At 37.9% G+C, this 27,962-nt stretch overlaps 14 protein-coding genes across 14 annotated transcripts; 8 read left to right on the top strand and 6 right to left on the bottom strand.

Moving 5' to 3' along the window:
• Nucleotides 1-332: 332 nt before the first annotated feature.
• Nucleotides 333-2,921, top strand: VPS34 (phosphatidylinositol 3-kinase VPS34; the record flags this gene model as incomplete). The annotated part of the gene is made up of 1 exon (XM_453887.1): nucleotides 333-2,921. One exon carries the CDS (start codon nucleotides 333-335, stop codon nucleotides 2,919-2,921), a length of 2,589 nt encoding a protein of 862 aa, XP_453887.1.
• Nucleotides 2,922-3,189: 268 nt separating this feature from the next.
• On the top strand, nucleotides 3,190-5,529 carry CSC1 (Csc1p; the record flags this gene model as incomplete). Its single annotated transcript, XM_453886.1, has 1 exon — nucleotides 3,190-5,529. One exon carries the CDS (start codon nucleotides 3,190-3,192, stop codon nucleotides 5,527-5,529), a length of 2,340 nt encoding a protein of 779 aa, XP_453886.1.
• Nucleotides 5,530-5,564: 35 nt separating this feature from the next.
• Nucleotides 5,565-6,473, bottom strand: ARV1 (sterol homeostasis protein ARV1; the record flags this gene model as incomplete). The annotated part of the gene is made up of 1 exon (XM_453885.1): nucleotides 5,565-6,473. One exon carries the CDS (start codon nucleotides 6,471-6,473, stop codon nucleotides 5,565-5,567), a length of 909 nt encoding a protein of 302 aa, XP_453885.1.
• A 2,276-nt stretch (nucleotides 6,474-8,749) lies between these two features.
• GPN3 (putative signal sequence-binding GTPase GPN3) lies at nucleotides 8,750-9,655 on the top strand (the record flags this gene model as incomplete). The annotated part of the gene is made up of 1 exon (XM_453883.1): nucleotides 8,750-9,655. The coding sequence occupies one exon, from the start codon at nucleotides 8,750-8,752 to the stop codon at nucleotides 9,653-9,655; it is 906 nt and encodes a 301-aa protein (XP_453883.1).
• A 188-nt stretch (nucleotides 9,656-9,843) lies between these two features.
• Nucleotides 9,844-11,043, bottom strand: HST4 (NAD-dependent histone deacetylase HST4; the record flags this gene model as incomplete). The annotated part of the gene is made up of 1 exon (XM_453882.1): nucleotides 9,844-11,043. One exon carries the CDS (start codon nucleotides 11,041-11,043, stop codon nucleotides 9,844-9,846), a length of 1,200 nt encoding a protein of 399 aa, XP_453882.1.
• An 846-nt stretch (nucleotides 11,044-11,889) lies between these two features.
• Nucleotides 11,890-13,263, top strand: RVB1 (RuvB family ATP-dependent DNA helicase pontin; the record flags this gene model as incomplete). Its single annotated transcript, XM_453880.1, has 1 exon — nucleotides 11,890-13,263. One exon carries the CDS (start codon nucleotides 11,890-11,892, stop codon nucleotides 13,261-13,263), a length of 1,374 nt encoding a protein of 457 aa, XP_453880.1.
• Nucleotides 13,264-13,363: 100 nt separating this feature from the next.
• On the bottom strand, nucleotides 13,364-15,292 carry SLY1 (syntaxin-binding protein; the record flags this gene model as incomplete). The annotated part of the gene is made up of 1 exon (XM_453879.1): nucleotides 13,364-15,292. One exon carries the CDS (start codon nucleotides 15,290-15,292, stop codon nucleotides 13,364-13,366), a length of 1,929 nt encoding a protein of 642 aa, XP_453879.1.
• A 362-nt stretch (nucleotides 15,293-15,654) lies between these two features.
• CCT6 (chaperonin-containing T-complex subunit CCT6) lies at nucleotides 15,655-17,289 on the bottom strand (the record flags this gene model as incomplete). The annotated part of the gene is made up of 1 exon (XM_453878.1): nucleotides 15,655-17,289. The coding sequence occupies one exon, from the start codon at nucleotides 17,287-17,289 to the stop codon at nucleotides 15,655-15,657; it is 1,635 nt and encodes a 544-aa protein (XP_453878.1).
• Nucleotides 17,290-17,944: 655 nt separating this feature from the next.
• On the bottom strand, nucleotides 17,945-19,072 carry MAP1 (methionine aminopeptidase MAP1; the record flags this gene model as incomplete). The annotated part of the gene is made up of 1 exon (XM_453877.1): nucleotides 17,945-19,072. One exon carries the CDS (start codon nucleotides 19,070-19,072, stop codon nucleotides 17,945-17,947), a length of 1,128 nt encoding a protein of 375 aa, XP_453877.1.
• A 526-nt stretch (nucleotides 19,073-19,598) lies between these two features.
• On the bottom strand, nucleotides 19,599-20,042 carry CDD1 (cytidine deaminase; the record flags this gene model as incomplete). The annotated part of the gene is made up of 1 exon (XM_453876.1): nucleotides 19,599-20,042. The coding sequence occupies one exon, from the start codon at nucleotides 20,040-20,042 to the stop codon at nucleotides 19,599-19,601; it is 444 nt and encodes a 147-aa protein (XP_453876.1).
• Nucleotides 20,043-20,994: 952 nt separating this feature from the next.
• Nucleotides 20,995-23,127, top strand: SND1 (Snd1p; the record flags this gene model as incomplete). The annotated part of the gene is made up of 1 exon (XM_453875.1): nucleotides 20,995-23,127. One exon carries the CDS (start codon nucleotides 20,995-20,997, stop codon nucleotides 23,125-23,127), a length of 2,133 nt encoding a protein of 710 aa, XP_453875.1.
• Nucleotides 23,128-23,577: 450 nt separating this feature from the next.
• Nucleotides 23,578-24,645, top strand: ERF2 (palmitoyltransferase ERF2; the record flags this gene model as incomplete). The annotated part of the gene is made up of 1 exon (XM_453874.1): nucleotides 23,578-24,645. The coding sequence occupies one exon, from the start codon at nucleotides 23,578-23,580 to the stop codon at nucleotides 24,643-24,645; it is 1,068 nt and encodes a 355-aa protein (XP_453874.1).
• Nucleotides 24,646-25,239: 594 nt separating this feature from the next.
• Nucleotides 25,240-25,947, top strand: KLLA0_D18348g (PRELI/slowmo family protein; the record flags this gene model as incomplete). Its single annotated transcript, XM_453873.1, has 1 exon — nucleotides 25,240-25,947. The coding sequence occupies one exon, from the start codon at nucleotides 25,240-25,242 to the stop codon at nucleotides 25,945-25,947; it is 708 nt and encodes a 235-aa protein (XP_453873.1).
• Nucleotides 25,948-26,805: 858 nt separating this feature from the next.
• On the top strand, nucleotides 26,806-27,657 carry ATC1 (Atc1p; the record flags this gene model as incomplete). Its single annotated transcript, XM_453872.1, has 1 exon — nucleotides 26,806-27,657. One exon carries the CDS (start codon nucleotides 26,806-26,808, stop codon nucleotides 27,655-27,657), a length of 852 nt encoding a protein of 283 aa, XP_453872.1.
• Between the last annotated feature and the right edge of the window lie 305 nt (nucleotides 27,658-27,962).

Below are 27,962 nucleotides of genomic sequence, written 5' to 3'. Positions count from 1 at the left end.
ATATCACAATGACAATCGCTGGTTTGTAACACTAAATTTCCCTCTCTACCCCTCTTGTAAATACATGACTAAATATATATCGATAATAACGACTCTCTCATAATCTAATGAACGGTTTACATTTTATAGATTGATTGGAATGGCAATGTTCTATTTGATTTTCATTTTTTTCAAGTTCAAGTGAAATAGTAAGAGGAAATGATTAAAGGGAGAAACCTGAGTACTCGTCAAATGAGAGTAGCAGTGTATATTATCACCACTGTAGATTCATCTGTAGAAGTATCGAGGGGCATTTAAATCAGCTGTTCCAATTTAACCATTTTAAATGATCCATGGCCTTGAACAGCGTCACCTTTTTTGTCTCTCATGAATGTGATGCCTGTCTCACAGTGAAGATCATCAACCTGGAAGGGAGCAGTGCTTTACTAAAACAATCAGAGAAGTACACAGAGCCTGATCTTTCTAAAAGAGCTTCGAACTTCATACCTAACAGCGATATGTTTGTCTCGCTGCAGGTATTCGATGGCGAAACTGGAAGAAATTTAACGATTCCTGTTTATACAAAGTATGTTCCGTTTAAGAACAGTCGGGTTTGGGACCAGTGGTTGACGTTACCTATCAAAATCAATCAATTAGATATGACTTCCACATTATTGATTGAACTTTGGGAATACAATGGAGACACGAGATCAATTTTTGCTAAGCTAGAAACCCAAATATTCAATTCTCACGATTACAGCTTAAAACGAGGAAGAGAAGTATTCAAATTCACCAAGGACAATGAAAAAAGAGCTTTGCCCATGAAGGACCAAAACATTGCCCTAATTAATGATTATCATACAGGTGAGCTCAAGACGAGTCAATGGCTAGATAATTCTGTGATATCAGCATTAGAAGAACAGGTAAAGGGAGAAAAATTACCTCTTGGCACTTTCAAGTTGACCATTCAACATAAGATAACGCAGGTTCCAATAGTTTATACTGCAAGTGAAGTAAGTAATGCTCAAGTTAATATTCCAACATTTCACAACCTTGAGCGTAATGAAATCCAAGAGAATGGAAACAAATCAGAGAATGAAGTGAAGATATCATTAGGAAAATCTCATGAATCAACTCTTTTCTTCTATGACCCTGACCAGTACAACACTGACTTAATCGAAGAGAAATTCAGAAGATTAGAACGTTCTTCGAGAGAAACAGATACTGAGAAGTATATCAAACCTGATGCAAAAAAAAGAGATGTGTTGAATGCAATTATAGCAAGTCCACCAGGCACAAAACTAACAGATCATGAAAAGGGTCTAATATGGAAATACAGATACTACTTATCAAATAACAAGAAGGCACTGACCAAGCTTTTGCAAAGTACCAATCTTTCAGAGGAATCTGAAATCAAAGAAGTCCTAGATTTGATGGATATATGGGCAGAAATTGATTTAGATGACACTATGGAACTACTCGGACCGCAGTACACAAATATCTCTGTTCGATCTTATGCTGTAAATAGACTACGGAAAGCGTCTGACAATGAATTGGAACTTTACCTCCTTCAACTTGTCCAATCAGTATGCTTTGAGTGCACTTCGACTTTATCAGACAAATCAAACAGCGAATTCACAATAGTTAACATAGAAAACTCTAATAATGATCAAAATTATTCGGGTGACATAATAGACGCTTCACAATTCCTTGCGAATTCATTTGACAAGAATTCTGTAATGATCTCACCTTTGGCAGAATTCTTGATTAGGAGGGCAGTCAAAAACTTCAGACTTGGTAACTTTTTCTACTGGTATTTACGATCTGAATCTGAGCGTAACACCTTCTTGGTGCATATATTAGAAAGTTTCAAAAGCAGACTTCCCGAACATTCTAAAAAAACCATTGATGATCAAATTCTGTTAGTCGATATGCTTCGAAAATTCTGTGAGGAAATCAAGCAAAGTAAGGAAACTACTGTCAAGAAACAAGAAATATTACTCCACTTAATTTCATCTCGCATGAGATCACTTTTCAAAAATAAAGCAATAACCTTACCTTTGGATCCAGATGTTATTGCTGTGGATGTTATCCCGTCGTCATGTAAAGTTTTCAAGAGTTCTTTATCTCCATTAAAGATAACTTTCCTAACAGCCAATGGTCAGCATTATTCTCTTATGTTCAAAGTCGGTGATGATTTAATACAAGACCAATTGGTCGTTCAGATTATCAAACTCATGGATCAGTTACTTAAGAATGAGAATGTTGACCTCAAACTTACCCCATATAATATTCTAGCGACAGGAAAGAATGAGGGTGCCATAGGATTCATACCTAATGAGACAATGAGTAGCATACTTAGCGTTCATCATGGTATTTTGAAGTACCTACAACAAAATTATCCCTCACAGGCTGAAATCGATGGAGTTGAACCATGGGTTATGGATAATTTCGTCAAATCCTGTGCAGGGTATTGTGTTATCACTTACATCTTAGGTGTCGGTGATCGGCATTTAGACAATTTACTAATCCAACCAGATGGTAAATTTTTTCATGCAGATTTCGGCTATATCTTAGGTTATGACCCGAAACCTTTTCCACCATTGATGAAACTACCTCCTCAAATCATCGAGGCTTTCGGAGGTACAGATTCGGCAAACTACGATAAATTCAGATCCTATTGCTTCGTTGCATATTCAATTCTACGTAGAAATGCCGGGCTAATCATCAACTTGTTCGAATTGATGAAGACGTCTGACATACCAAACATAAAAATGGACCCTGAAGGAGCAGTTCTAAAGGTAATGGAAAAGTTTGCTTTCGATTTATCTGAAGAAGACGCCACTATTCATTTCCAAAATTTAATCACTACTAGTGTCAACGCTCTAATACCGTTAGTTATTGACCATCTACATAACTTGGCGCAATATTGGCGTGTTTAGTAGCATTATATTCGTGTATGTGTAGTAAGTATTTCATCGTTCAGTAAAGAATCGATTTGTTTTTCCATCACGTGAAAATTAAGGTATTTCATGAAGAAAAATCAAAATCAAGAGACCTTTACTCTATGTGAACTGTATTCACTGATGTAACCACGAATGTAAATAACACATATTACATTACGAGAGTTTTCAGTAACTGAAGCTTTTCTAATCAAAATCCCTTAACTTTAGCTGAAAGTACGGGTGGTGGTTTTTACACTTTTGAACGATGGACTCCTTTGTGAATTATCTCAATATCTCTGTGTCAACAAGCAGTTTCGACCCAGATGCGCCAGATTTCAGGAAACCAACGACGCGAGTGGCTACTACACAACTTTTCGTGGCTAGTCTGTTAGGTCTTTTTGCGTTCCTCTCTTTTTCGATGCTTTTAAAGAAGTTTCCTAGGCTCTACGCAAGCCGGAGGTATAAGATAGAAAACTTACCCACATGGGATCAAGCTAAGCTCTTCAGCTGGATTCCCATTTTATTCCAAATCGATGATTCGCAAGTATTGGAGTTTGCTGGATTGGATGCCTTTGTGTTTCTAGGTTTTTTTAAGATGTGCATCAAACTACTTTCCGTATACTGTTTGATATCGATGACAGTAATATCGCCGATTCGCTATCACTTCACTGGTAGGTATGACGATGGCAATGATGATCAAGCCATATACAAGAGAATTGTTTCGATTTTCACTACTGATTTTGATGAACCAGATACTAGTCCCGAGACAGTTGAGATGTATCTCTGGATGTATGTCGTGTTTACGTTTTTCTTCACATTATTAGCATTATACCTGTTAGTGAGACAAACTAAGATGGTAGTAGATACCAGACAAAAATATTTAGGCAGACAAAATACGGTGACGGATAGAACGATAAGAATTACGGGAATACCGATGCAATTACGAAATGAAAGAGATCTAAAAAAAAGAATTGAAGATTTAAAAATTGGTAAGGTTTCCTTTGTTACAATTTGCCGTGAGTGGGGTTCTCTTAATAGTTTATTTCACTACAGAAAGCTTATACTAGAACAGTTAGAAGTTAAAATCAGCGAATGCCCATATGAAGTGAGAAATGCAATATATAATGATGAACGTTATAATTTGAGACGAAGGGAGGCTACTGAGACAGAATCTATGGGAGATAACGATGAACATCAGCAAGAAGAGCATGCTTCTGTTCCAGAAAGCGATAGCAATGAGTTATTCGGGGAGATACAGCTAGCAAAAAGACCAGTTATGAGAACAGGGTTCATGGGGCTGTTCGGAGAAAAAGTAGACGCTATCAAATACCTACAGCAGCAGCTTGAGTTCATTGATGAGGAAATCAAAGAAGCGCGTAAGAAGAACTATCCTCCTACACCAACTGCTTTTGTGACCATGGATTCCGTCGCAAATGCGCAAATGGCAGCTCAAGCTGTACTAGATCCAAGAGTTCTCTATTTTATTACCCGTCTAGCTCCTGCTCCTCATGATATCAACTGGGACAATATTTCATTATCTAGACGAGAGAGACTTTTCAAAGTATATTCAGTGACGGTCTTCATAGGAATTTGCAGTGTATTTTTGGTTATTCCTGTTTCTTATTTAGCTACTTTACTAAACTTGAAAACAATCTCCAAATTCTGGCCAGGGTTGGGGAAGTTTTTAAAGGATAATGATTGGGCCCAAAACCTTGTAACTGGATTATTGCCAACATATATTTTTACCTTATTCAATGTGGTTATCCCATATTTCTATGAATTTTTGACAAAAAGACAAGGTATGTTATCATACAGTGATGAAGAGCTCTCTCTTGTGTCCAAGAACTTCTTTTATATCCTTGTTAACTTGTTCTTAGTGTTCACATTGGCTGGTACTGCTTCGAACTATTGGGGATATTTAAGTGATACAACAAAAATAGCTTATCAGTTGTCGACTTCAGTGAAAGAGTTCTCTTTATTCTATGTTGATCTAATCATATTCCAAGGGATTGGTATGTTTCCCTTCAAATTATTGTTGGTAGGCAGCTTGATTGGATTTCCTTTTGTGAAGATACAGTGTAAAACGCCTAGACAAAGAAAGGAACTTTATAGTCCTCCTGTCTTCAACTTCGGATTGCAACTTCCCCAATCAATTTTGATTTTCATCATCACATTGATATATAGTGTCATGAGTACCAAAATTCTTGCTTCTGGTTTAGCTTATTTCATTATAGGCTATTATGTTTACAAGTACCAACTCATTTTCGCTATGGATCACTTGCCTCACTCTACTGGTAAGGTATGGCCATTAGTTTACAGAAGAGTAATATTAGGACTTCTGTTATTCCAACTTACCATGGCTGGTACCTTGGCTGGTTTCCAAGGAGGTTGGATTCTATCCTCATGCCTCTTTCCTTTGCCATTTATCAGCTTAAGTTTCTGGGTTGATTTTGAGAGAAATTATCTTCCACTCTCTAAGTTCATTGCACTTAGTGCAATTAGAGAACATGAAAGGGATAATTCCATGGTATGCAATGTAGCAGAAACAGAGAACTATGAGTATCCATTTTTGATTACTCCCTTGGAAAGTCCCATGATGGAATGAATCTCTGTCGTTTTTAATTATCTTTATTAAAAAATCTATAGATACAAACTCTTCTTAGCGTTCATTCTGAATAATATCAACCGATATTCAGACATTATATAACTCAACATCACTGACATGTCAAATCCAGAAACCACGATTATGAGTATAGTCTGTGCAAGAAGGTATTGTAGCAGTAGCGTTGAGATCAAAAGAATAGATATTTTGAAATATGGCTTTTGGGTAACAATGTGAACTGCTTCGATAATATATATATTAGCAATAAGTTTGATGATCGCCGTGGACAATAATGTATCGTAAGGCCATATAAGCATTAGAATAGGGAAGATTTTCGCACCATACGAAATTAATAAAATATAGTATACTATGTCCTTACGATACTTTAAAACCTTTCCCCAATTCCATCTGTTTATAAGAACATATTGAAATACGCTGTGTAGCACAATCATTTCAATCATCACATACGCAAAGAAGAATAGATACTGTACCCAGACAGATCCTTCAAGTATATTGTAGATCATTAATTTGTTGGAAAACATGAATTCACTACTATACTTCGAAAATTTCGTTTCCACTGTGACCCAATTTAAATACACTTCGAATGCAACAAGGAAAACTTGTAATCTGCTCAATTGATCATATTTCTTTAACCAATTTCTAACATTAGTTGCAAAAACTTTGAATTGATTCCACGTACTTAGCTTTTGTCGGCTAATTTTCCATTCCGGATGTTTCCTTAGCTGTAATTCCAGTTTATTGAATGTCATATGTCGATATGCTCCCTTCTTCAGTAGTAAAAGGTCAATGGACAAAAGTACTGGATCAAACTCCACATATTTGTCCACAACTTGGGAGCATTTTGGGCAGTCGGTAAGTCTAATATGGTCCCCCGAATAGATCACATATAAGGATTCCACTTGGTGACCACAGTTTATACATATCATAATTTGGCTAGGAATTGCAGATAGAATAACAATACTGCCGCTTTCATTATTTCATGTAAGCTTTCTGATCAATTTCTTGCAGTTTTCTTCCCACTCAAGTAAAACACGAGCAGTGATGTACTCTTACACTATTTAGATATTGGTGTTTTGCTGATATTGGTTTTTTTGTCACTTTACATCAAAGAAATATAAAAACTGGCTGGAAATACGAATACATGAAATGTTCAACATAATGAACGAAAACAATATAAACAAGAAAGGAATATTTGTTGCTGCTACCCAACATTTCTTCAGCTATTTAGCAACACAGGTATCATTTAAAATTACCATACCATGTCGTACTCACGAAATCGAACGCCATGTAAATATTTCCAAATGGGCAAGTGTACAAAAGGGAAGAATTGTAACTTTGCTCACGTATATTCAAACAGCAGCGGCAACAAATCCTCTACCTTGCAGAAAACTACTGAAGAGAAATATCTTGACTTGACTAATGATAGAAATTTGGATAGATATACCAGGGAAATCGAACTTGACATGGATGAAGTTCGGTCATTTTTATCATACCCTAATGGAAGTTCATATGGGTTGGCCGCACCATGCCCTGTCAACGTGATTGCCAACCGGGATTATTCTAGTGCAGAAAGTAGATTTGACTACTGGAAATCCATTAAACAGGGAACTATTCCTCAGTACGAAACAGAAGCCAAAGCTAGAAGGAATGACATGGAGAAATGTGTTACGTTTGTTAAGAAGGAAGCGAAGAGAGCCGCCCGTTATGTTCAATTATCTACCCGAAATTATAGTATCAATGGGGTACTTCCCTCGAAGCCATTTGTGGATCATCCATTGGATTTGACTGGACAGTCATACAACACCATGGGAGCTTTTGGTAACAATACTACAAATCAATTTGCGAGACCAAACCCTTTCTCATCAACAAATAATACAAGTAATCCATTCGGACAAAGCATGTCTACGGTAAACCCATCATCTTCAACATCTAATAGTACATTCGGACAGTCAGCTTTCGGATCTGGCAATATGACTAATGGACTTGCTTCGAGCTCAGATTCCATCCTGGGAAAACCTGCTTTTGGCTCCGTTCCATTTGGTAGTACCGGAAGTACTACATCTTCCCCATTTGGTCAATTACAAAACAATGCTGGAAAAAATGCTCAAAATAGTAATGCACAGACTCCACCTTTTGGAACTAACGTATCTCAGAGTCCTGCTCAAACCAACTTTAGCTCTTTTGGTTCAACGACGAGTCCCTTCGGGAAGCCTGCTTTTTCAAATCAAACCTCCCTTCAACCTACTAATAACACTACCACTGGAATGGCATCTTCATCAGCTTTCGGTCAATCCTCAAACGAGCCTGCTTTTCGAACTACTTCGGGTGCCTTCGGATCGCCATCTTTTGGCCAAAGTGCATTTGGGCAGCCTGCATTTGGTAATAATTCATCACAACCCGCTGCAGCAGCAGCCAACAGTAGTCGACCCGCTCAATCCGCTGCATTTGGACAATCTACCTTCGGTCAAAGCGCCTTTGGACAGCCCACATTTGGAAAACCTAGCGGTACTGGACAGTCCGCATTCGGATCAACCACTAGCGGACAACCTCCATTTGGACAGCCGTCGTTTGGTCAAACCTCATTTGGTCAATCCTCATTTGGTCAATCCTCATTTGGCCAATCCCCATTCGGAAATTCCGCACCTGCATCATCTGGAAATGTGTCGACAGCGACAACATCAAGCATGCAAAATACATCTCCGTTCGGCGGAGTCAATAATACCATAAATTCTCAAAATCCATCACCTTTCGGCCAGCAAACTGCACCAAATGCTTCTTCCGCACAAACCCCATTTCAATCTTTCGGTTCCGTACCTGCAGCCACACCATTTGGTGCACTAGCATCCTCTCAACAGAGTTCTAACCAGCCACATAGTTCGCAGCAGGGGCTACCGCTCTTTGTTCAAGGTCTCGATGATAAATCTGAAACCACAGCAATGTCAGATCTCTCGGAGAGAACGATTGCCATATTTAAGGACACGAAATTCGAGCTTGGAAACATCCCTGAAATTCCTCCACCACTAGAACTAATAATTTGACTACATATAGACTCACATACGTATTGACATAGTATGTCCTTCATTCCTAATCCTTTTCAATCTAAGCATATTTAAATTTCAGATGACATTAAGGTTCTAAAAGGCATCTCATCGCTTTAAAAAAGAAAATACTAAAATTGAAAAGTAGAACATCGTATGCTTTCATGCTTGATGATATTTTAAGACACTGTTTGCAAGAGTGCCAAGCTGCCAAGTTCATATCTCCTAATACCAAGTCGACAACCATTAATCAAATGTCTAGAGTCGGTGTTTTAGTTCTAGGACCAGCTGGTGCTGGTAAATCTACGTTTTGCAATGCTATAATATCACACATGCAAAGCATTGGACGCAGAGCTCACATTGTCAACTTGGATCCTGCAGCTGAAGCCACGAAGTACGAGTTTACTATTGATATTAGAGACCTAATTTCCTTAGAGGATGTTATGGAGGAGTTCGGTTTGGGGCCTAACGGGTCGTTAATTTATTGTTTTGAATACCTACTTAACAATCTGGATTGGTTAGATGAAGAAATCGGCGACTATAATGATGAATATTTGATTTTTGATTGTCCGGGCCAAATTGAGCTTTATACTCACATCCCGGTCTTACCTACTATCGTTCGCCATCTTCAAAACCAGTTAAATTTCAATTTGTGCGCGACTTACTTGCTTGAAGCTCCATTTGTAATAGATACCTCCAAATTTTTCAGTGGTGCATTAAGCGCCATGTCAGCTATGATACTATTAGAGCTTCCCCACATTAACATTTTGAGTAAACTTGATTTGGTAAAAGATTCACATAACAAGAAGGCGTTGAAGAAGTTTCTCAACCCAGATCCGCTGTTGTTGACCGATAAAGTTAACGAGGAAACGAATCCAAAATTCCATAAGCTAAACGAAGCTATTGCCAACTTGGTAGATGATTTTGGTATGGTGCAATTCTTACCTCTTGAGGCTAAAAATCCGGAGAGTGTTTCAACAATATTGAGTTATATTGATGATGTGACTCAGTGGGCAGAAGCACAAGAGCCTAAAGAGCCAAATGATCAGATCGAAATTGATGACATGTAGCAGATTCATTGGTCGTTTTTTAATAGACTATCTACAGGTGAACATAGTTATAATACAGAAATCAATGGTCCTTTGACAATTTACTTTATATAATAAGAATGTATCAAAGTCGTTAATGCCATCGTAATTACTCCGAGTTTATATTGAATAATTTGTGCATGTTTTAAATGTGCAAGAAAGACAGACATCTATAAATTGATGTTCTCTTGCTCCATTAGAACAGGAAGGTTTTGGCAGTCTCCTAAAACCACTAGATCGCACCTATTCAATAAAGTTTTAATGTTAGGCGGTGGAAGCTCGTTGTTTACCCATATTATGAATCCTTTCTTTGCCCTTACTTTAGTTGCAAACTGTTTGACCATTTGCCTGACGCCAGGAATCTTGAGTGATGTTCCAACGATTAGTAGAGCATCAGGATTGCTTTTCAGGTCTTTATTCATCATTTCACTGATTATATCTCCTTCTGGATGATATTCATTATATAGAACAACGCTTGGTTTGAGTCTACCCACTCCTTGTAATCTCTTACCACAAACAGACCTTACCGATTCAAACTCTTTACATTCTGGACACTGCGGGACTATTTCACCTGTTTCGGCATCTTCATCCGTTTTAAACATAGAAGGATCCATGTCGTATTTTTTCCTACATTTCATACAGGACATATGGTGAATGGATCCATGCAATTGCACTACTTGTGGATTCTTTGGAGATTCGTTAGCTGAGGTTGTTTGAAATTTTGTTTCTAATCCATCGATGTTTTGGCTATATATCCTTTTCACTTGATTCTTTTCGCACAGTTGGTTGATAAAACTGTGATATGCAGTAGGTTTGCTAGTACATGATAAAGAATGCAATTTACTCATTAGGCTGTTGAAAGATATCGACATGGAGTTTGACGAGTAAACATGGTTAAAATCAAATAAATCCTTCCCAGACTTGACATTTGGTGAACTTGATTTTAAAGTTGTGAATAGCCCATTCGCTGATCTGAAGTCTGGAATTCCTGCTGCTACTGATACCCCAGCTCCTTGGACCACCACGATTCGTTTCGAATAACTTAACACGTATGTTAAAAATTCAGCATCTTTTGATGAGCTCTTGGCAGATCCCTCAACATAATTATCCAAAGGAAAAACAGTATCCAGTTCTGGTCTATATTTCAGTCTTGGTTTTCTTGTTGTCTGCGGCAAACTGCGAGTAGTAGGCGAATCGCATAGTTTCTTCTTCCGAGATGGTGACTTTTTAACTCTACTTAAATCATTTATAAGCTTTCTTGGCTTGATAGACAGTTCTTTGAGATCACCCGCTTTCAAATCATGTTTCTTTACCGATGACGATGGAGGAGTCAGTAGTTGATGGTACTCTTTCCTAACTGGAGACTCCATTATTAATGCTTATGCAGTGGAAATCCTTACCTTAAAACTTTGTCAGATTTATTCTACCCTTTCAATGACTTACAGTAATAACGTACTCAGAACCACAAAGATACGATACCAGTAAATCACACTCAGTCAGGTCATATATGTATAAATATATATATATATGTACTATATGTACGAGTACGGAATGGAATTACATTTGTGATAGCCACAAGAGGGTATTAGTTAGTGAAACTGAGCTTTTCTTTAAATCGAGATGGATATATTCCGAAATAGGAAATGTAATTGATCCCGCTTGCTGGTTCTGCATGAAAAACCGAAATAATCGATGAAAAGAAAAAAAGTTGAAGAAGCAAAGCTTTTAGCCGTCCTTTTCTTATTCGGACACCATAGTTTCATTTGATAAGGATATCAAGCTGTTTGCCCTGACAAGCTATACAAACATTTTTTGAACCTTTAGCTGTAAGATACTGTGAGCACGACATTGGTGGATTTCTTACCTCGATTGCATTGGTCCTGCTCAACTGTCAATGCAGCGTAGAAACTAAATAAAAAAAAAAGGCATGATATCTAATCACGTGGACAACTATCAATTCCGTATGTGATGATATGTATGCTTTTCTTGTTTACTGGGCAATTTAGAAGAAAAAACAGCAGTCGACATCTCTTCAAATCTGGGTTTCTTTGATGATTTTCAAGTATTGACCGGTCTTCTTTAGCTAGCTTTCGATTGAGTAGTAGTAACGGATCAGCCTTTCAATTTTTTAATAGTCCTGCAGTCGAAAGAAAACTAGGAGAAGATATCTATTATTACCATCTATATTTTCCTTCTTGCGATAGTATAACGTTAACATGGTACAAATCAGTGAAGTGCAGGAACAATCAAGCACTGCGTATACCCGTACTGCAGCTCACACACACATTAAAGGGTTAGGTTTAGATGAGTTTGGTGTAGCAAAGCAAGTGGAAGGTGGTTTTGTGGGGCAAGCAGAAGCTCGGGAAGCGTGTGGTGTCATCGTCGATTTGATCAAAGCCAAGAAAATGTCTGGTAAAGCTATCTTATTGGCTGGTGGGCCATCCACTGGTAAGACAGCTTTGGCTTTGGCAATATCGCAGGAACTTGGTCCTAAAGTTCCATTTTGTCCCTTAGTGGGCTCTGAATTGTATTCCGTTGAAGTGAAAAAGACAGAAGCTTTGATGGAAAACTTCAGAAGAGCCATTGGATTAAGAATTAAAGAAACAAAGGAAGTTTACGAAGGTGAAGTTACCGAATTAACTCCAGAGGAAGCGGAAAATCCGTTGGGTGGTTATGGTAAGACAATCTCGCATGTTATCGTCGGATTGAAGTCTGCCAAGGGTACTAAGACATTGAGGCTTGATCCAACTATATACGAAAGCATTCAAAGAGAAAAGGTTTCTGTTGGTGACGTTATTTATATCGAATCAAATACAGGTGCGGTGAAAAGAGTTGGTAGATCAGATGCCTTCGCAACTGAATTCGATTTGGAAGCGGAAGAGTACGTTCCCCTTCCAAAGGGAGAAGTGCATAAGAAGAAGGAAATAGTTCAGGATGTCACTTTACATGATCTAGATGTCGCTAATGCCAGACCTCAAGGTGGACAAGATGTCATTTCGATGATGGGACAGCTCATGAAACCAAAGAAGACAGAGATAACAGAAAAGCTTAGACACGAGGTTAATAAGGTTGTCGCAAAGTACATTGACCAAGGTGTAGCAGAACTTGTCCCGGGTGTTCTTTTCATTGATGAAGTGAATATGCTTGACATCGAAATATTTACTTACTTAAACAGAGCATTAGAATCTGATATTGCACCTGTGGTTGTTTTGGCCTCAAACAGAGGAATGATCACCGTACGCGGCACTGACGACGTTGTTTCTCCTCACGGTGTTCCACCAGATTTGATAGATAGACTCCTAATTGTTCGAACTCTACCTTATAACAGAGAAGAGATCAAAACAATCATATCAAAGAGAGCTGCTGTAGAGAACTTGCAGGTGGAGGACGAAGCATTGGAATTTTTGGCGACTTTAGGCACAGAAACTTCTTTGCGTTATGTTCTACAGCTTCTATCACCATCAGGTATCATTGCTAAGATTGCAAACCGCGCCGAAATATCGGTGGCAGATGTTGAAGAAGCAAAGCTATTATTTTTAGATGCTAAAAGGTCTACGAAGATCTTGGAACAATCTGAAAATTACTTGTAACTTTAATTTCGTGTTAACATGGCATCTTACTTCATCAAAGTATAAGTTTATTATAAATATATACTGACAACAAATAAAATCATAAATCTATATTATAACCTCACTTTTTAAATCCTGAGATCTCTTTCAAGAATCCGTTAGGGGAGATTATATCAGTGCTACCATAAATGACCTTCTTGTTGCTATTTTCATGTTGGTGAACCCATTCTTGAAGATTTTGGTATTCAAAGTAATTACCGCCACCTACAACAAACACCAAGGATTTATTATATGTCTGACTCTTTGGTAGCTTCTCGTGCGAACCCCTTGTGCTTCTAGGATCAAAGTAAAGATATTCACTTGTAATGTGAAGGTTCTTTTTTGAGCTGTTCAATGGATCCATGATGGCTTCGACGATATTGGTAATGGGAATCGTTTTCTTCTCGGGAAGAAGTTGTTTGATTCCAGAAAGAAGAGAACTAACACCTTGTATTTTCCCCTCAGTTAATCCATATAACTTGTTTGATAGTCCGGAGAGAAGCTGTGATGCGTTACCGTCCTGGCCTTCTGAATTAGCGGATGTATGCGTTTCTAATGATTTATTTTGTAATGCCATTGAAGAGAGTTTGAACATATGTCTCAAATCATATATGTACTTTAATGCGCTGATATCATACTCGACGCTTTGGAAATATTGCTCCACTTCTTTGACAAAGGCGCTAGGCAATATTTCTTGTGCTGTCAGGTACATTATGATATACGTACGCGCCTTATCTTCGATGTTGTTAGTCTTTCCATCTTTAAGAGCAGCAAGGAAATCTTGTCTGGTTTTAGAAGAATCGGAAGATTGTTCCAACTCAAAGAAAGAATCTAAGCCTTTGCTTTCAAGCTGTTTCAAAAGCCCTGCGAGAACTGTCATGTGTGTATCAATGGTAGATTTTCTAGCTGTGAGAAGTGGTAATTTTTTCACAGCTTCTTGAATTTGTATAGTGTCACTTTGTCCTGTTGGATCAAGATCTGTCAAATTGCTTACACCAGTCTTCTTGGTAATTTCTTCTGCATCTTTTTTGTAATTCGAAAGTTCAGTTTCCACGTTCTCGACAGCATCAGGGAATGGTAGATGAGAATTGGCAATCCAGAAAAAATCTTTTGGGTCTATATCCATTTTTTTAATAACCTCTTCGTTTTGCTCGTTGGTGGTAGGCATGGTTATAGTGTTTCTTGATAATTTGAAAACATCAAATACCAAACATTGATAAATCCAGGAATGTGCAAACATAGAAGCAATGTCAATATTTCTATCCACTATAACAAGAACAAACCGCTCAAATGAAGTTGATCCACTAGCTGAAGATCTGGTACCATTGACATAATCACGCAGTTTGGTTTCAAGTTTTTGAGCCACCATTTCAGCAGCACCACCCCTTTGTGCTCTAATAATAGGTATAGTTCCAATTGTGACGATAGCATTGAAGATCCCAGTAGCAATTGAATCGCATAGATTAGTGATAACGTCCTCAGAACTCTGAGGATTATTAATAAGTCCATAAGTGCCGGGCATCTCCAATGAAAACATTTCCGGTTCTGTTACAACGAAATCCAAATATTGATCGTACACTTGTTTTATTCTGTCAGACTTGCCAGTAGCAGAAGCCTTGCTTGCAAAGGTTTCTAAAAGATCTCTTTTCAATGTAGTTGTGAAATTGATGTATGTTTCTGAATACTTATCTTCTTTCAAGTCCTGGACAATCGCATCGATGTTCGCTTCTGTTGGTTCCACGAAATACACTGCTGGAACATCAGGTAAAGGGGATCTCTGTTGTGTGATAAGGGCGTGAACTGTAACATTGGATTTTAACAAGTCATTGACTCTCATAACAGATGATATTATAGCGGTGCTCCTAGCATCCATGATCAGTACTTTCCAAACGATCTCTTGTTCATCAAGATTGCTTGTTGCTGCTTCCGTTCCTTTATCTGAATTGAACAGTAGCATCTTTTCAATAGACAGAATCTGTCTGTCTCTTAAGGACAATTCTGAATTCAGCATATTACTCTGGTATATATGTGATCCCGATGAGGTATGCTGTTCAATGGTTTGCAGTCAATGACTTCACTCTCGTCCGTACTTTCTGTACTTTTGGTGTGTCTGTTTATTATAAAGGTGCTTCCAGTTTTGATGTTTAATCATTTTTTGAAGTATATTAGTATTTCGTTTTCGGTGATGGAAACGGTATTTGGCCAACACGTAGATTTGGATCTATAGCACTCGTGAAGAGATCGCATATTACATATACATCGGCCAAACTTGAGTCTTGTACTTCGTATTTATTTCCATTTAGTATACATAATTCTATTTGATTTTGGAACCTACGTTAAAGACAGTGATATTTTTTAATTGTACCAGCTTCATTATTGTGGTGGACCTTCCTTCAATGTAGATCTACCGGCTCTGAGTAGTTCGTCGCATAGCAACAAGTTAGAGGCTATACCTGCGGCACCAGTTACTGCATTTCTGAGGACACGATAAGAGTCCCAAACACCTTCTATAGTTGGATCACAAGAGTCGCCAATATTTAGATCAACACCCACTATTCTTGTCTCATCTTCTTCCAACTCGTCTTGGCATTGGGCAAGTACATCAAGGGCATCATATCCGGAATTCTTTATTAATGTCTTAGGAATAGACAAAAGTGCGTCTGAAAAGGCTTGTACACCTGTTTTTGCTTTACCTTTGGCGCCTAGCTTGTTCATATTCGCCCTTTTCAAGTGCTGGGAAGCAGAAATGAAGAATGCCCCAGCGCCAGGAACGACAGCACTGTCTTTGATGACATTTGCAACAGCTCTTAAACCATCTCTTACTGCATCTTTGGTTTGGGTCAAAGCGTGGTGAGTAGAACCTTTAATCAAAATGGTACAAGACTTAGGATCTCTGTTTTCGGTGACGTAAGTAAATTTCTCCTCGCCGATAGTTTCCTGGTAAACCAATCCGGAATAACCTAAAATTTTAGGCGAAAGATCATCAACGGAATTTTGAGCTTCACCCCCAGTGACGAGTTGTAGTCTTTCCATATTACGTCTCTTGGCTCTTCTTAGAGCAAGAATGTTGTGTTTAGCAAGAACATCTAATGACATTGGGTCGATACCTTTTTGGTTTATGATAACAAAACCCTCTTTAGAATCCATACCACATACTTCATTCTTCAAGTCGATGATTTTTTTTAATTTCTCATCAACAAATTTTCTTTCACTAGCAGCCAACTTGTCTCGTTGGTCAGCAGAGCTGTAAAAGAAACCAGAGTTGACTTCCGTCTTCTCATATTCCAAAGAAACATTTAGAATCAAAACATGTGCATTTTCGACTCTGGTTGGCATATCAGGATGTCTTCCTCCATGATCCAAAATTAATCCTTTAACAAAAGTGGTATCCTGTGGAGATAGATGTTGCATTTGCATTATTTCAATCATGTGTAAATCTAGATTTCTGTTGTTAGGATCTTGAACAGCCAAAACAGCATCAGTGACGATTGGTGTTAAAACTTCAGTGAGTTCTGGGTTGACTTTAGTACATAAGGAACTTCTGGCAACCTGCAATAAAAATTCACGATCCAAATCCTCCTCAGCGCTCTTTTCGATTTTGAAGGTATCCAAAAAACTTAAGGTTTCCTTTCTTGCAATCTCAAACCCGTCAGTAATTGTTCTTGGATGGACACCTTCTTGAATATATCTATAAGCTTGTTTCATCAGTTCTCCCACCAAGCAGACAACGGTTGTAGTACCGTCCCCAGTAATTTCATCTTGGGCAGTGGCTGCACGAGCAATCATGACAGCAGTCGGAGACTGTATTTGCATTTCAGTCAATAGGACTTTACCATCTTTGGTCAACTTGATATTACCGGCACCATCGACCAACATTTTCAAAGTACCCTTAGGTCCTAGGTTAGTTTCCAAAACGGATTGAAGACCCTCCGCTGAAGTGACGTTGACTTTTAAAGCAGCATCTCTTCTTAGGGACTCGGCCTTTGGATTTAACAACTGAACTGACATAATTATCTTGCTTTCTCTCTATTATGCACTGCACGTAATTGGTATTGTCAAATTATGACTTTTGATCTGGATAATAAGATGCAAGCAATTGACTGCAATGAATATCACAACTAAATATTAGAGAGTATAGATTGATTTCGGTTCTATTAGAATCAACGTTGTGGACGAAAATGCAACAGTATCTTTCACTCTTTTGAATGTTATTCTTCTTCAACACCGAACGTTAGCCATAATTAAAAGCTTTACTTTCTCCATCAGAAAACTTAGATCACTGTTTTCGATTAATTTTTTTTCTTTGGAAGTGGCGAAAGCTAATGGTTACCCGGTTATTGAAGCAAAGCAACAATCCATGCTGTCGTGATCCTCATATTTATGCAAAGATGATGAAGATTATACTTTAGTAGGACCGCACATCTTCAGTATAATAAATACTAATAGTGGTTTTCAATGAGAATTCTCTAAATATTTTGGTCTTCTGTAAATTGATTTATATGATGATATGTATTGAATCTATTCACATGAAAGACTATGCCGAAATGATGTCCGTTATGACGACGATGATGGCTGTTTTATGGATTGTTTCCTATACGAAACGAGGTAAACAGTAACTTTCTCTATTGATATTCATTTTTTAACTATTGTCATTTCACTGGGTCTATTTTATCCTATTTCTTGGGCCGCCTGGAGACTTCTTGTTCCTTGCCGTCAAGACTTCAACACCATTCTCGGTGACCAAAAGGGTTTGCTCAAACTGAGCACTAACTTTACCATCCTTTGTTGAAGAAGTCCAATCGTCAGGCCAGGTGATATCTTGCCATACACCTTCGTTAATCATAGGTTCTATAGTGAAGACCATTCCAGGTTTCATGACACCGGGCGTTCTGTTGTTAGCATAATGTGGAATGCTGGGGGCACAGTGGAAAAACTCACCGACACCATGACCACAGTAAGTCCTAACAACAGAGCATTTGTTGGATTTGGAGTGCTTTTCAATGCAGTCTCCCAAGGATTGAAAAGTTACGCCTGGTTTACACATCTTGATGGCGAGTTTCAAACATTCACGGGCAGTTTCAACGGTATTTATGACATCCTTGGCGATAGTCTCACCAACGTAGTAAGTTTCGTTTAAATCTGCATGCATGCCTTGGTAATACAATGAGACATCTAAATTGACAATATCTCCCTCTTTTAGAACATATTTGTCAGGAACACCATGACAGATAATCTCGTTCACAGAAGTACAGACGGATTTAGGGAAATTATAGTAGTTGAGAGGAGATGGGTATGCTCCCCTCTTGATAGTCTCGTTATGCACTATCTCATCAATTTCATCCGTAGTGATACCTGGTCTAACTGCGGCGGCCGCAACATCTAGCACTTCTCTACCTAGAGCACAAGCTTTTCTGATCCTCTTAATTTGCTCCTTATTGTAGACAGGAATCTTGTTTGTTCTATCATTTCTTTGTTCGATGATGGGTAGCCCATTTTCTGCCCAATCTGGTTTCTCGATCTCATCTGGGACCTGTCTTTTTGGCGACAGAGGGTATTGAGCTTTCAGCTTGCCAGTATACTTGAATTTTGGAAACGGATCATACACCTCACCAGAACCATCTGTACCATAATGTAAAGCCTTATGCTGTTTGTACCCGTCTTTGAAACAAGATTCTCCACAAAAGACCTCTTCAATACCTTGCTTCAAGCAAATCGGGCATTTTAACATCGAATCTGTAACTTTACCACATTGTAGACTAGAACAACGGACATTAGCGATTTTTTCCTGCATTTTTTCCTCTTAGTGTCTTCCAAGATTTACAGCTGCTATGTCAGTAAGTGCAGTTCAGAAACACCTTCTATATCACTTGGAATACGTTTGGTATAAATAAGTGAGAGAGAGGAGTAGAAAGAGCTGTATCTGAGCTTCTCTCATCGCATCTCGTTCTCATGTTCTTTATTAAAGGTCGAAACAAAAAATTTTATTTGAAAAGTCAGATGAGTTTAAATGTCATACTTTTCTTTTAATTCTACAGTGCGAAGACTCCGCATTATCTATGACACATTTCTAAATATCTTAGGAACAACCTCGGTTTAGGGCGATTGAGAGAATAGTGCTTAGAAAATTTTGATTAACTGGCGGTTACTTCTGATCCTAAGTAGCTAGCTTATGAGAAGGTGTTTTCCAAAGGCATGTTTTCTTAACTTTCTCTCAAAACGCTAATGAATAATTACTATATAGAACTTTCTTGATTTTTGATTTCGTTTCTTACTATGGAAAAGTTCAAATCTTGCACAAAAAAGAGTCGAATCTTAGCTCACCTATGAAAGTGATCTGGGCCGAAGCTTTCTGGCAATAGTTCATTGAGGGTCATAATTTTTTTGACAGAGGTGTCGCAGTTTGTCATTATTATTGGCAGATCTTCTTTTCCAAACTCTCTGATCGTTTGCCGACAGATTCCACATGGCGGAATGTAATTATCTCTCATATCGCTGTTGATAGCGACACAAACCCAATCTGCTCTGTGGGAGCTTGTGACAGCTTTCACGATAGCAGCTCTTTCTGCACATATGGTGGCTCCATACGTAGCATTCTCCACATTGCTTCCTGTGATATAAGTACCATCTTTTGTCAGTATGCAACATCCGACCCTAAATTTTGAATATGGACTATAGGAACCACTTTTTGCTTTTTGACTCTCTAAAATGGCTCTATCTACCTGTGTAGGTTCAATACCGTCCAGTTTGCTCTTGATCTCCATTTTATACTGCAATGATGCGTATTCAGTAGCGAACTGGGTCCAGCGTGTATTATACGCTCGCCTCTTGGTTTCTTTATACAACGATGGCTGATATCTTCTTGTGTGAGAAATACATCGTTATCATATCGAGATTTTATATAATGAAATATGTCACTATCTGCTTGATTTCGTCTTGGCTGCTTTTACTTACAAAAAATTACCGTTGATCGCAAAGCACATATGAACTATATGTATGTAAATATAGTAAAGCTAACAGTTCCCGTTTGTCTACTGATACAGTTTTCCCGCCATATTAGATGCTCGCAGGGGTATAGTACGATGCTCTTCCTTAAGTCCTATCACGTTTTGTGTCATGCTAAACATGTACGAGGGTCCAAAAATTCTCGTCACGTGACCTGAAGTGTCAGCGCTCAAACTAAAGCGGAAGAAGAAAGAAAGAAGAAAGAAAAAAAAAACTGAAACTAGGTATAAGTCAGGAACGAGAAAAGGTGAAAGCTTGAACATAAAACAGCAGTTGTGGAAAGAGGAGAACGAGAAGCTGATTTCGCCTTACTTGACACCACTGCATTATTTTTTTTTTCCTATTTTAACGCAAAGGAGAGTACCTTTATCGCTGCTAACTTTGCTGAAGGACCTTGTGGTTTCCTTGTTTTCTTATTCACGTTGTCTTCGAATTAGTATACTTTTTTGTTTGGTTTGATTTGACTCATTTACTGGTGCAACTTCAATTATCGCTGGTTAAAGGTCAAAATTAATAAGCAGATTAGGTTTCCTAGTTTGAGAATTTGTTACATATCACTATTGCTTTTATTCTACTGGTTCTGAGCTGCAAATCAGATCCTGTAAGTCTGCGTCTTTCTCTTCTTATGATTCAACTACACCCATTCATAATCCGATTATTGAGGCATCCTTGATTTTATGCAAATACATCTCCAACGGATTACTATAATAAATGGATTCCTCCACTAATATAACATCACGGTTATGGAACCAGCAGGTTCATGAACCTTCAAAGGTTCGAGTACAGAATGTCGATTCTTTGTATCTCATCTCATATTGTGATCGGTTGACGCCGATCATGAGCAACTTTAACGTATATCTTTACATCGATATCCCAACGATTGATTATTATAATGATGAGCTTAAGGATAACAGGCTCTCTCGAATAAACAAAAAGTTTAAGTTGCATAGGCTGAGAGATAAAATTTTGAAGAGTATAATAGGTGAAAATGATGAACTTTGGACACTTTCAAGACAACTCGCAGGCGATTTTGATTTCCATTTGGAAATTTCTTCTAGTGGCTCATTGAGATACGTAGAGACAGTCAAGTTTTTGATAGAGACTGTTTGGACGGAACTAAAAGAAACTCTTGGCGAAAGATGTCATATCAATTATAAAATAAAAGTCACTCCAACCTCTTTGAAATGGTTTACCACTTTCCTTTCGAAAGAAATGTTGCACTCTTGTTGCGTTGACTTTGATCAAATAGAAAATTATAATATGATATCCAAATCAACCACCCCGTTTAAGGAATATTACCGCCGGTTAAACGACAAATTTTCTCATAAAGTGTCGCCGATGAACTGTGATTGTGTCATTGTTGTTACGAATAATACGGGAGTTAAGGCGTTGTTAACAATTTTGTCTGACAAGCCATTGACGACATACTTATCTGAACAGTCATTAGAGGCCTTAAATAACACCTCTTTGAAGAACAAAAAATCTTTGACGTCATCAGAAACCTTTTCCCCAACTGACAGTGAAGATGATACTCCATTGACCAGAAACTCATCTTCGATATTAAGCTTCCAGAATAGTATACTTACCTCTAATAAGGACAAATCTGTACGAATACGATCATTATCCATCAACAGAAAATCTAATAGAGCAACAAAATTCCAGAGTTCGGAAACTAATAATCCTTTCTCTGGAAATCAGGCTAGTTCAGATGACGAGGCTGACGATAATGACGGTAATGATGATGATGATGATGATGATGATGATGATGATGATGATGATGATGATGATGATGATGATGATGATGATGATGAAGATGACGACGGATTGAGTTTTTATGCTCCAAGTAAGCTTTCATCTTATGCTTCTGATAACGAAACACAGAACAAGGATCCATCGCAGGGTTCAGCCACCAGAAGATTTAGATCCATCAGTTTAATAGACTCTACTTTGGAAGCCCCCTTTACGGAACCGAGAGAAGATGAGCCCCCAAGTCTAGAAAATATGGAGGATGAAATTTGTTCGCCAACGCAAAACTCTCTACGTAGCGATAGATACACTAATATCTATGTTCATGATGGCCACTTCGATGGTGATGGGTCCGATAATATTACAGCACCACAAAGAAGAAAGATTGGAAATTCATCTTCAGCAAGTAACATCTCACATGGGTTAATTCCACCTGTGTTCTATTCTAGAATATCATCCCCATCCACAAGTAACAACAGCTCAAACTCCTCGTTGAACAATTTAAGTTTATTGCCTGGAACCTTTTCCAAGCTACTAGCTCCGAAAATTGAAGCCCAAGGGCAAAATAACTCCAGTAACAATACAAGCAGTTCCTTGTTCGGTAAAGATCTGATCAACAAATCATTCGAAGAAGTAAGAAAGAAACCGATTCTTCTGAATCATGAGCTACTTTCTGATAAGTTCGGATTAGCATTGAGTTTCCATCCCAACAAAAAAATACCATCTTTGGAAGCAGACGAAGAAGATTTATTAATGTCTGGCTGTATTTCATCTCACGAGGATGAAACAATTGCAGGAACTTCTGATGTCGAATCATCGAATACCCTTATATCAGGCAAACTTCACCCTCTCAAAGAGCTCAACTCAACCTCGCAGAATAAATTAAATATACAAATTTACGAAGATTCAACACAGAACAGGTCAGGGTCGGAAAGTGTTTCTACAATAGAAATGGACCACACGCAGCAAGACAGAAGTAATGAAGAACCAGGTTCCAAAAAGCCTACTTACAACAAACCTAAGTTCACTCTAGATTTGTACGGTGATGACGATATAAACAGTTCTGGTGGTTGGATATTAGGGGGTAATGCAAGATAATGGCTGATACAGTAGTAAGGCATCCACCCCCATTTCTTAGAGATGATCAATTTTTCTATTTGAAGCTCTTTAAAGCCTTTATTCAGCTCACTAATCCGAGTATTTGCATTGTAGAATCAGTGTAAATTAATCACGTGTATAACGTTTATAAATATGTGTACTACCTACTGTTAATTTACCCAGATTTTTCCATTAGTTGCTAGTCAGATAACCCTAAATAGAAAAACCGTTGAAAGCTAGAGAGTGAAAACAGAAAAAGAAATCCAATAAAGTATAACGACGGTAGCATAAATTTGCCATATAAACAAAGAAGAGTACGAACCTGAGAAGTGAGCAACTTGAGCGATAAAAATCTAAGGGTTTAGGTGGCCATATTCCAGTAGCCACAGCTTCTATAAACATCAAATACTTGATGAAGCCTTTGGTAACGTGCCGAACTTGACTTTGCACATGATTGAACGGTTTATGAGAAATGATAAGGATCGTCCGTCTGCGAGAGATGGGCAGCAAAATGGAACGAATGATGACAGTTACTTTGTTAAGTTTTTACACTGGATTATAACTCTAGATACTTATGATGGTAGTTCCAGAAATTATGGCCGGATGACGGAAACAACCAACTATACTTTCTTCTTCGGTGGTAGAGTGAGAACGGTTACAAAAACAAGCGTTTACTCGATAGTTGTGTTTGCAATGTTTATTGTTCCACTAATATTGTTTTCTATATTTGAATGCAATTATCTATGGCATCACAAAGGCACAAACTGGAAACCAGCTATCGTTATCCTATATTATTTCTATTTGTTGACGATATGCAGTTTCCTCAGGGCAGCGTGTTCTGATCCAGGAATAGTACCAAGAAACGTCCATATACCTGATCTGAATGCATCGTATAAAATACCGCAAGAGTATTATAACTACGCAATTCTACCCACCAAAAACCCTAATGCATCGGTATCAATGAAGTATTGTCAAACATGTAGAATTTGGAGACCACCTAGATCAGCACATTGTTCAGTATGTGATGTATGTGTCTTGAGTCATGATCACCATTGCAAATGGTTGAATAACTGCATTGGGAAACGAAACTACAGATTTTTTCTTGAATTCCTTATGGCAAGCACGATCTCATGTATCCTATTGATCTTGCTTTCATCATTTAGGCTCTCATATTCTCCACAAGTCAGATACACTCCTGTAAGTCTATTAATCATTTGTTATTGTGGACTTGGAATATGGTATCCATTGATATTATTCATTTACCATATTTTCCTTGCGGGAACTCAGCAGACTACACATGAGTACTTACGAAGTATCGGCTCTAAGCACCCAATATTCCACAAAATCACCCGAAATCGAGACAGTCCGTATGATAGGAATTCGATGTTCTTCAACTTGATACACCTTTGGTTCCAAGAAAGAGGATGGAACCTTGTGGATCCAAGACGAAAACAACATTATCCAGCGGATATACGATTCCGAAAACTTCCGGAAGCTCATAGCTTTGAGACTGTATAACATCCGCTGGCTGCCAAAAACTGATTCCTTAACCGAAAATACTTTGCATCTTACTTAAACTCCTATTAATATTAATGTGACACTTACATAGATCCGGACTTCAATAATAAATCATAAATGAAATACATGAGCAATTAACCTTTGAATTATACCAGTATGTGGTTCACTGTGAAAAACACTGACAGCACCACTTTGTCGTACTTCTTGCCGCTAGTAAATTGATCCGGTAGCACCTTATACCCTATTGCTCCGTCTGCACTTCCGCTCTCTCCGTTGAGGTATAACATCGCTCTGGCGATCTAACGGCTCATCACTTCAATTAGGTAATATGAAATAAAAAGAAACGAAAAAAGTTTCACGGAAATTCTATGTGACTATCTTGTGAAATCTTTTATATTCATATATATAAATGCCGAACAGATAGACTTACTGCTTTACAGTGTCTCCCTATTTTAAAAAATAGCTTCCTTGGTATACTCTTCATTCAGCTGCTAGTTCACCCTGCGGACGCTAGATAATCGACTGTTGATATACTTAACCATTATTCAAAAGGAAAGCTTTAAGGGAAATACTGTAATATTCCGAACAAAAACTATGAGACTATTCCATAACCAACACGTATTTGATTACTCTTGGGATTACATCACCGCGGCCAATTGGAAGAAGTATCCTAACGAGGTCAGCACTCATGTAGTAGCTGTTGATGTTTTGAGAAGAGAATTGGACATTAGTGGTAAGGTTCTCACAAGTGAACGTTTGATAACGTGCAAACAGTCTGTTCCGCAATGGGTAATGATGCTAGTTGGTGGTTCTAACATAAGTTATGTGCGCGAAGTATCAGTGGTTGACCTAAATGAAAAGAGTCTTATTCTCAGAAGCTGTAATTTGACCGGTTCAAGTTTATTAAAAGTTTATGAGACTGTCAAGTATATGCCTCATCCAGACGATCCACAAAATAGAACCTTATTCAAACAGGAAGCCCAAATTACTGCATATGCCACTTTTACTAAAGTGTGTAATAAGATCGAGGAGTGGTCCGTGAATAGATTTCACGAAAACGCAGAAAAGGGTAAAAGAGGTTTCGATTCTGTATTAAAGGTCCTCGATGAAAGTTGGAAACAGACTGACAAAATCATGGACGGTCTAGCTGAGAAAGTTGACGAAACAGTAGTTGATATTAAGAAGACTACTGATATTCTAATCAAGGAGACTGAAAAAAAATCGTCTAAATTGGCTTCGTATTACCAGTATTTTTCCAATGCCTTCAGAAGGTCGAATGATATGACCAGAGACGGTAGCTAACTCTTAAAAAAGAACCTAATAACACTCTTTTTTTCATTTATTGTATCCCATGGTTGACACATTGTCAAATTATTTCAGCATTGCATTTACAGTATTTCCTCAATTTTACTTCTCTTTACTTCGACTGCTTCCACTATTATTAAAACTTGATCTTCCTCTCTCCAGATTGTTCTTCAACAAATTATCTATTTTGCGAATACAGGCAGCATCTTGTGACTACTTTCCAGATCAATGATGATCTAAGGTCGCTTATTACCTTATGATGTCCTGTTTATGATAAAAAATCAAACTGATGAATTGTATTTTGTTTTCCTACCTTCCTTTTATGATCTCTAAGTGTTACCCAATCAGTCACTGCCTTTGTTGTATGTCCTATTTTCGGTGTCAATCACGCAAATTATATTCTTCACTCGCTTGAGTTTATTTATGGAGCATCAAAATAAATCTGTATCCCAGATGATGTCTCACATCTTGTTGTATATCATGTAAATATCATTTATACATAAAAGAAAGTTTGAATAAACTAAATACGGTTCCTAAACTTTAAGCAGTAACTCCGTTAGTCAATCAGGTTAACATTATGGAAGTTAAGCGAAAATGAAGAATACATTTTTCACCTCTCGTTGTATTTTGGCCGTTTCATCATTGCTCAGGATTCTTTATGGTGTATCACCTTTATTTTCTTTTTTCTCCTAACCTATGAAAATTTTGATTAATTATCCCATTAAGATGCGATGAGATGAGACAATATCTAATAAATTTGGCTCTGGAGTTCACAATTCATAGAAGCTGAACTTCAAACACCACTCTCGTATAACCATTCACTTAGTTCGAGAGAGTAATTGATTGTGGCAATATATGTATCAGTCGATGGATCTGGATGATATTAAAGGGCATTCACATATTATCAATGAGGATGCTGAATTTGATAAGACGGATTCTGATAACACCTTCGCTTTAGAACTACAGAAGATCATTCAGCAAGAGACTAATGGAGGTAAAGTTCAGGACGATGTACTAGCAGAAGCAATTGCTACCGTTGATGTTGATTTGCCCTACTTGTCGAATGTTTCTTCTCCAGGTTTGGTCTATGGTACAAACAAGCAGTCAGAGCATCCTCAGTCGCATGGGGGTAAGGATTCGGATCTTACCGTCGAACATATCTTAGGTGATTTACAATCTGGGACGGAAGATGACAAAGAATTTACTGATAGATTGAATAGACTTCTTTGTGCTCCAGATAGCTTGAAGAGGGGCTTTTCAGGTGATATGGAAATTGATATACCATCCAACAAGAAACGTAAGAGTGTTTACGAAACCCTTTCTCCACCAGAATCGATGTCACCATTGTCTGACAAGAATGATGCCCAACAAAACAGGGATTTGAATACCCACAAAGATTTCTCAGCAATGAAGAGAAAGATCAATTCTCAAAGAATGTTAAAACAAGTTCCATTGCCGCCAAAATTGACCAACGAATTTACCATGACCCAGGTAGCAGAAATGAAGAAAAGAGTCATAAATACCCATAAATTAATATTGAATTTCAATTTCCTCAAAGACGGCTATGCGAGATCTTGCGAAGAATTAAGCAAGACTGTTGTCAAGCTGAAGGATAGTGAGTTCGATAGGGCTCGATTGGTGAAGGAAAATCAAGATTTGAAAAGGATGGTTTTAGAAATGAGCAAACAATTGAATGAGAAACAATGATAAATACTCTGCAATTGTAATAAGACTCAATGAAGCACATTTACCACCGAATGTATTGCATTTCAACAAAAAAATTTGCATGTTTAAGAAGTACGAACTCTGGCTTCATCAACAGGAGTTTGTATCGATTTTACCAGTTTCTATTTAACTTAGCATCTCGCATTTAGATATACTAATCAATATTTAATCACGTATGGAAAATACGTACATTACGTACATATCTTATGAATATCGAGTCAGTTTCATGAAAGCGATACAAAGAATACTGTAGCCCTTTTTTTTGATAAACGATGGAATATCAAAGG

The sequence above is a fragment of the Kluyveromyces lactis genome, assembly GCF_000002515.2.
Source record: "Kluyveromyces lactis strain NRRL Y-1140 chromosome D complete sequence".
NCBI classification, from domain to species: Eukaryota; Fungi; Ascomycota; class Saccharomycetes; order Saccharomycetales; family Saccharomycetaceae; genus Kluyveromyces; species Kluyveromyces lactis.
Note: the sequence above shows the minus strand (reverse complement) of the source record. Positions and strands in the feature narration are given on the sequence as shown.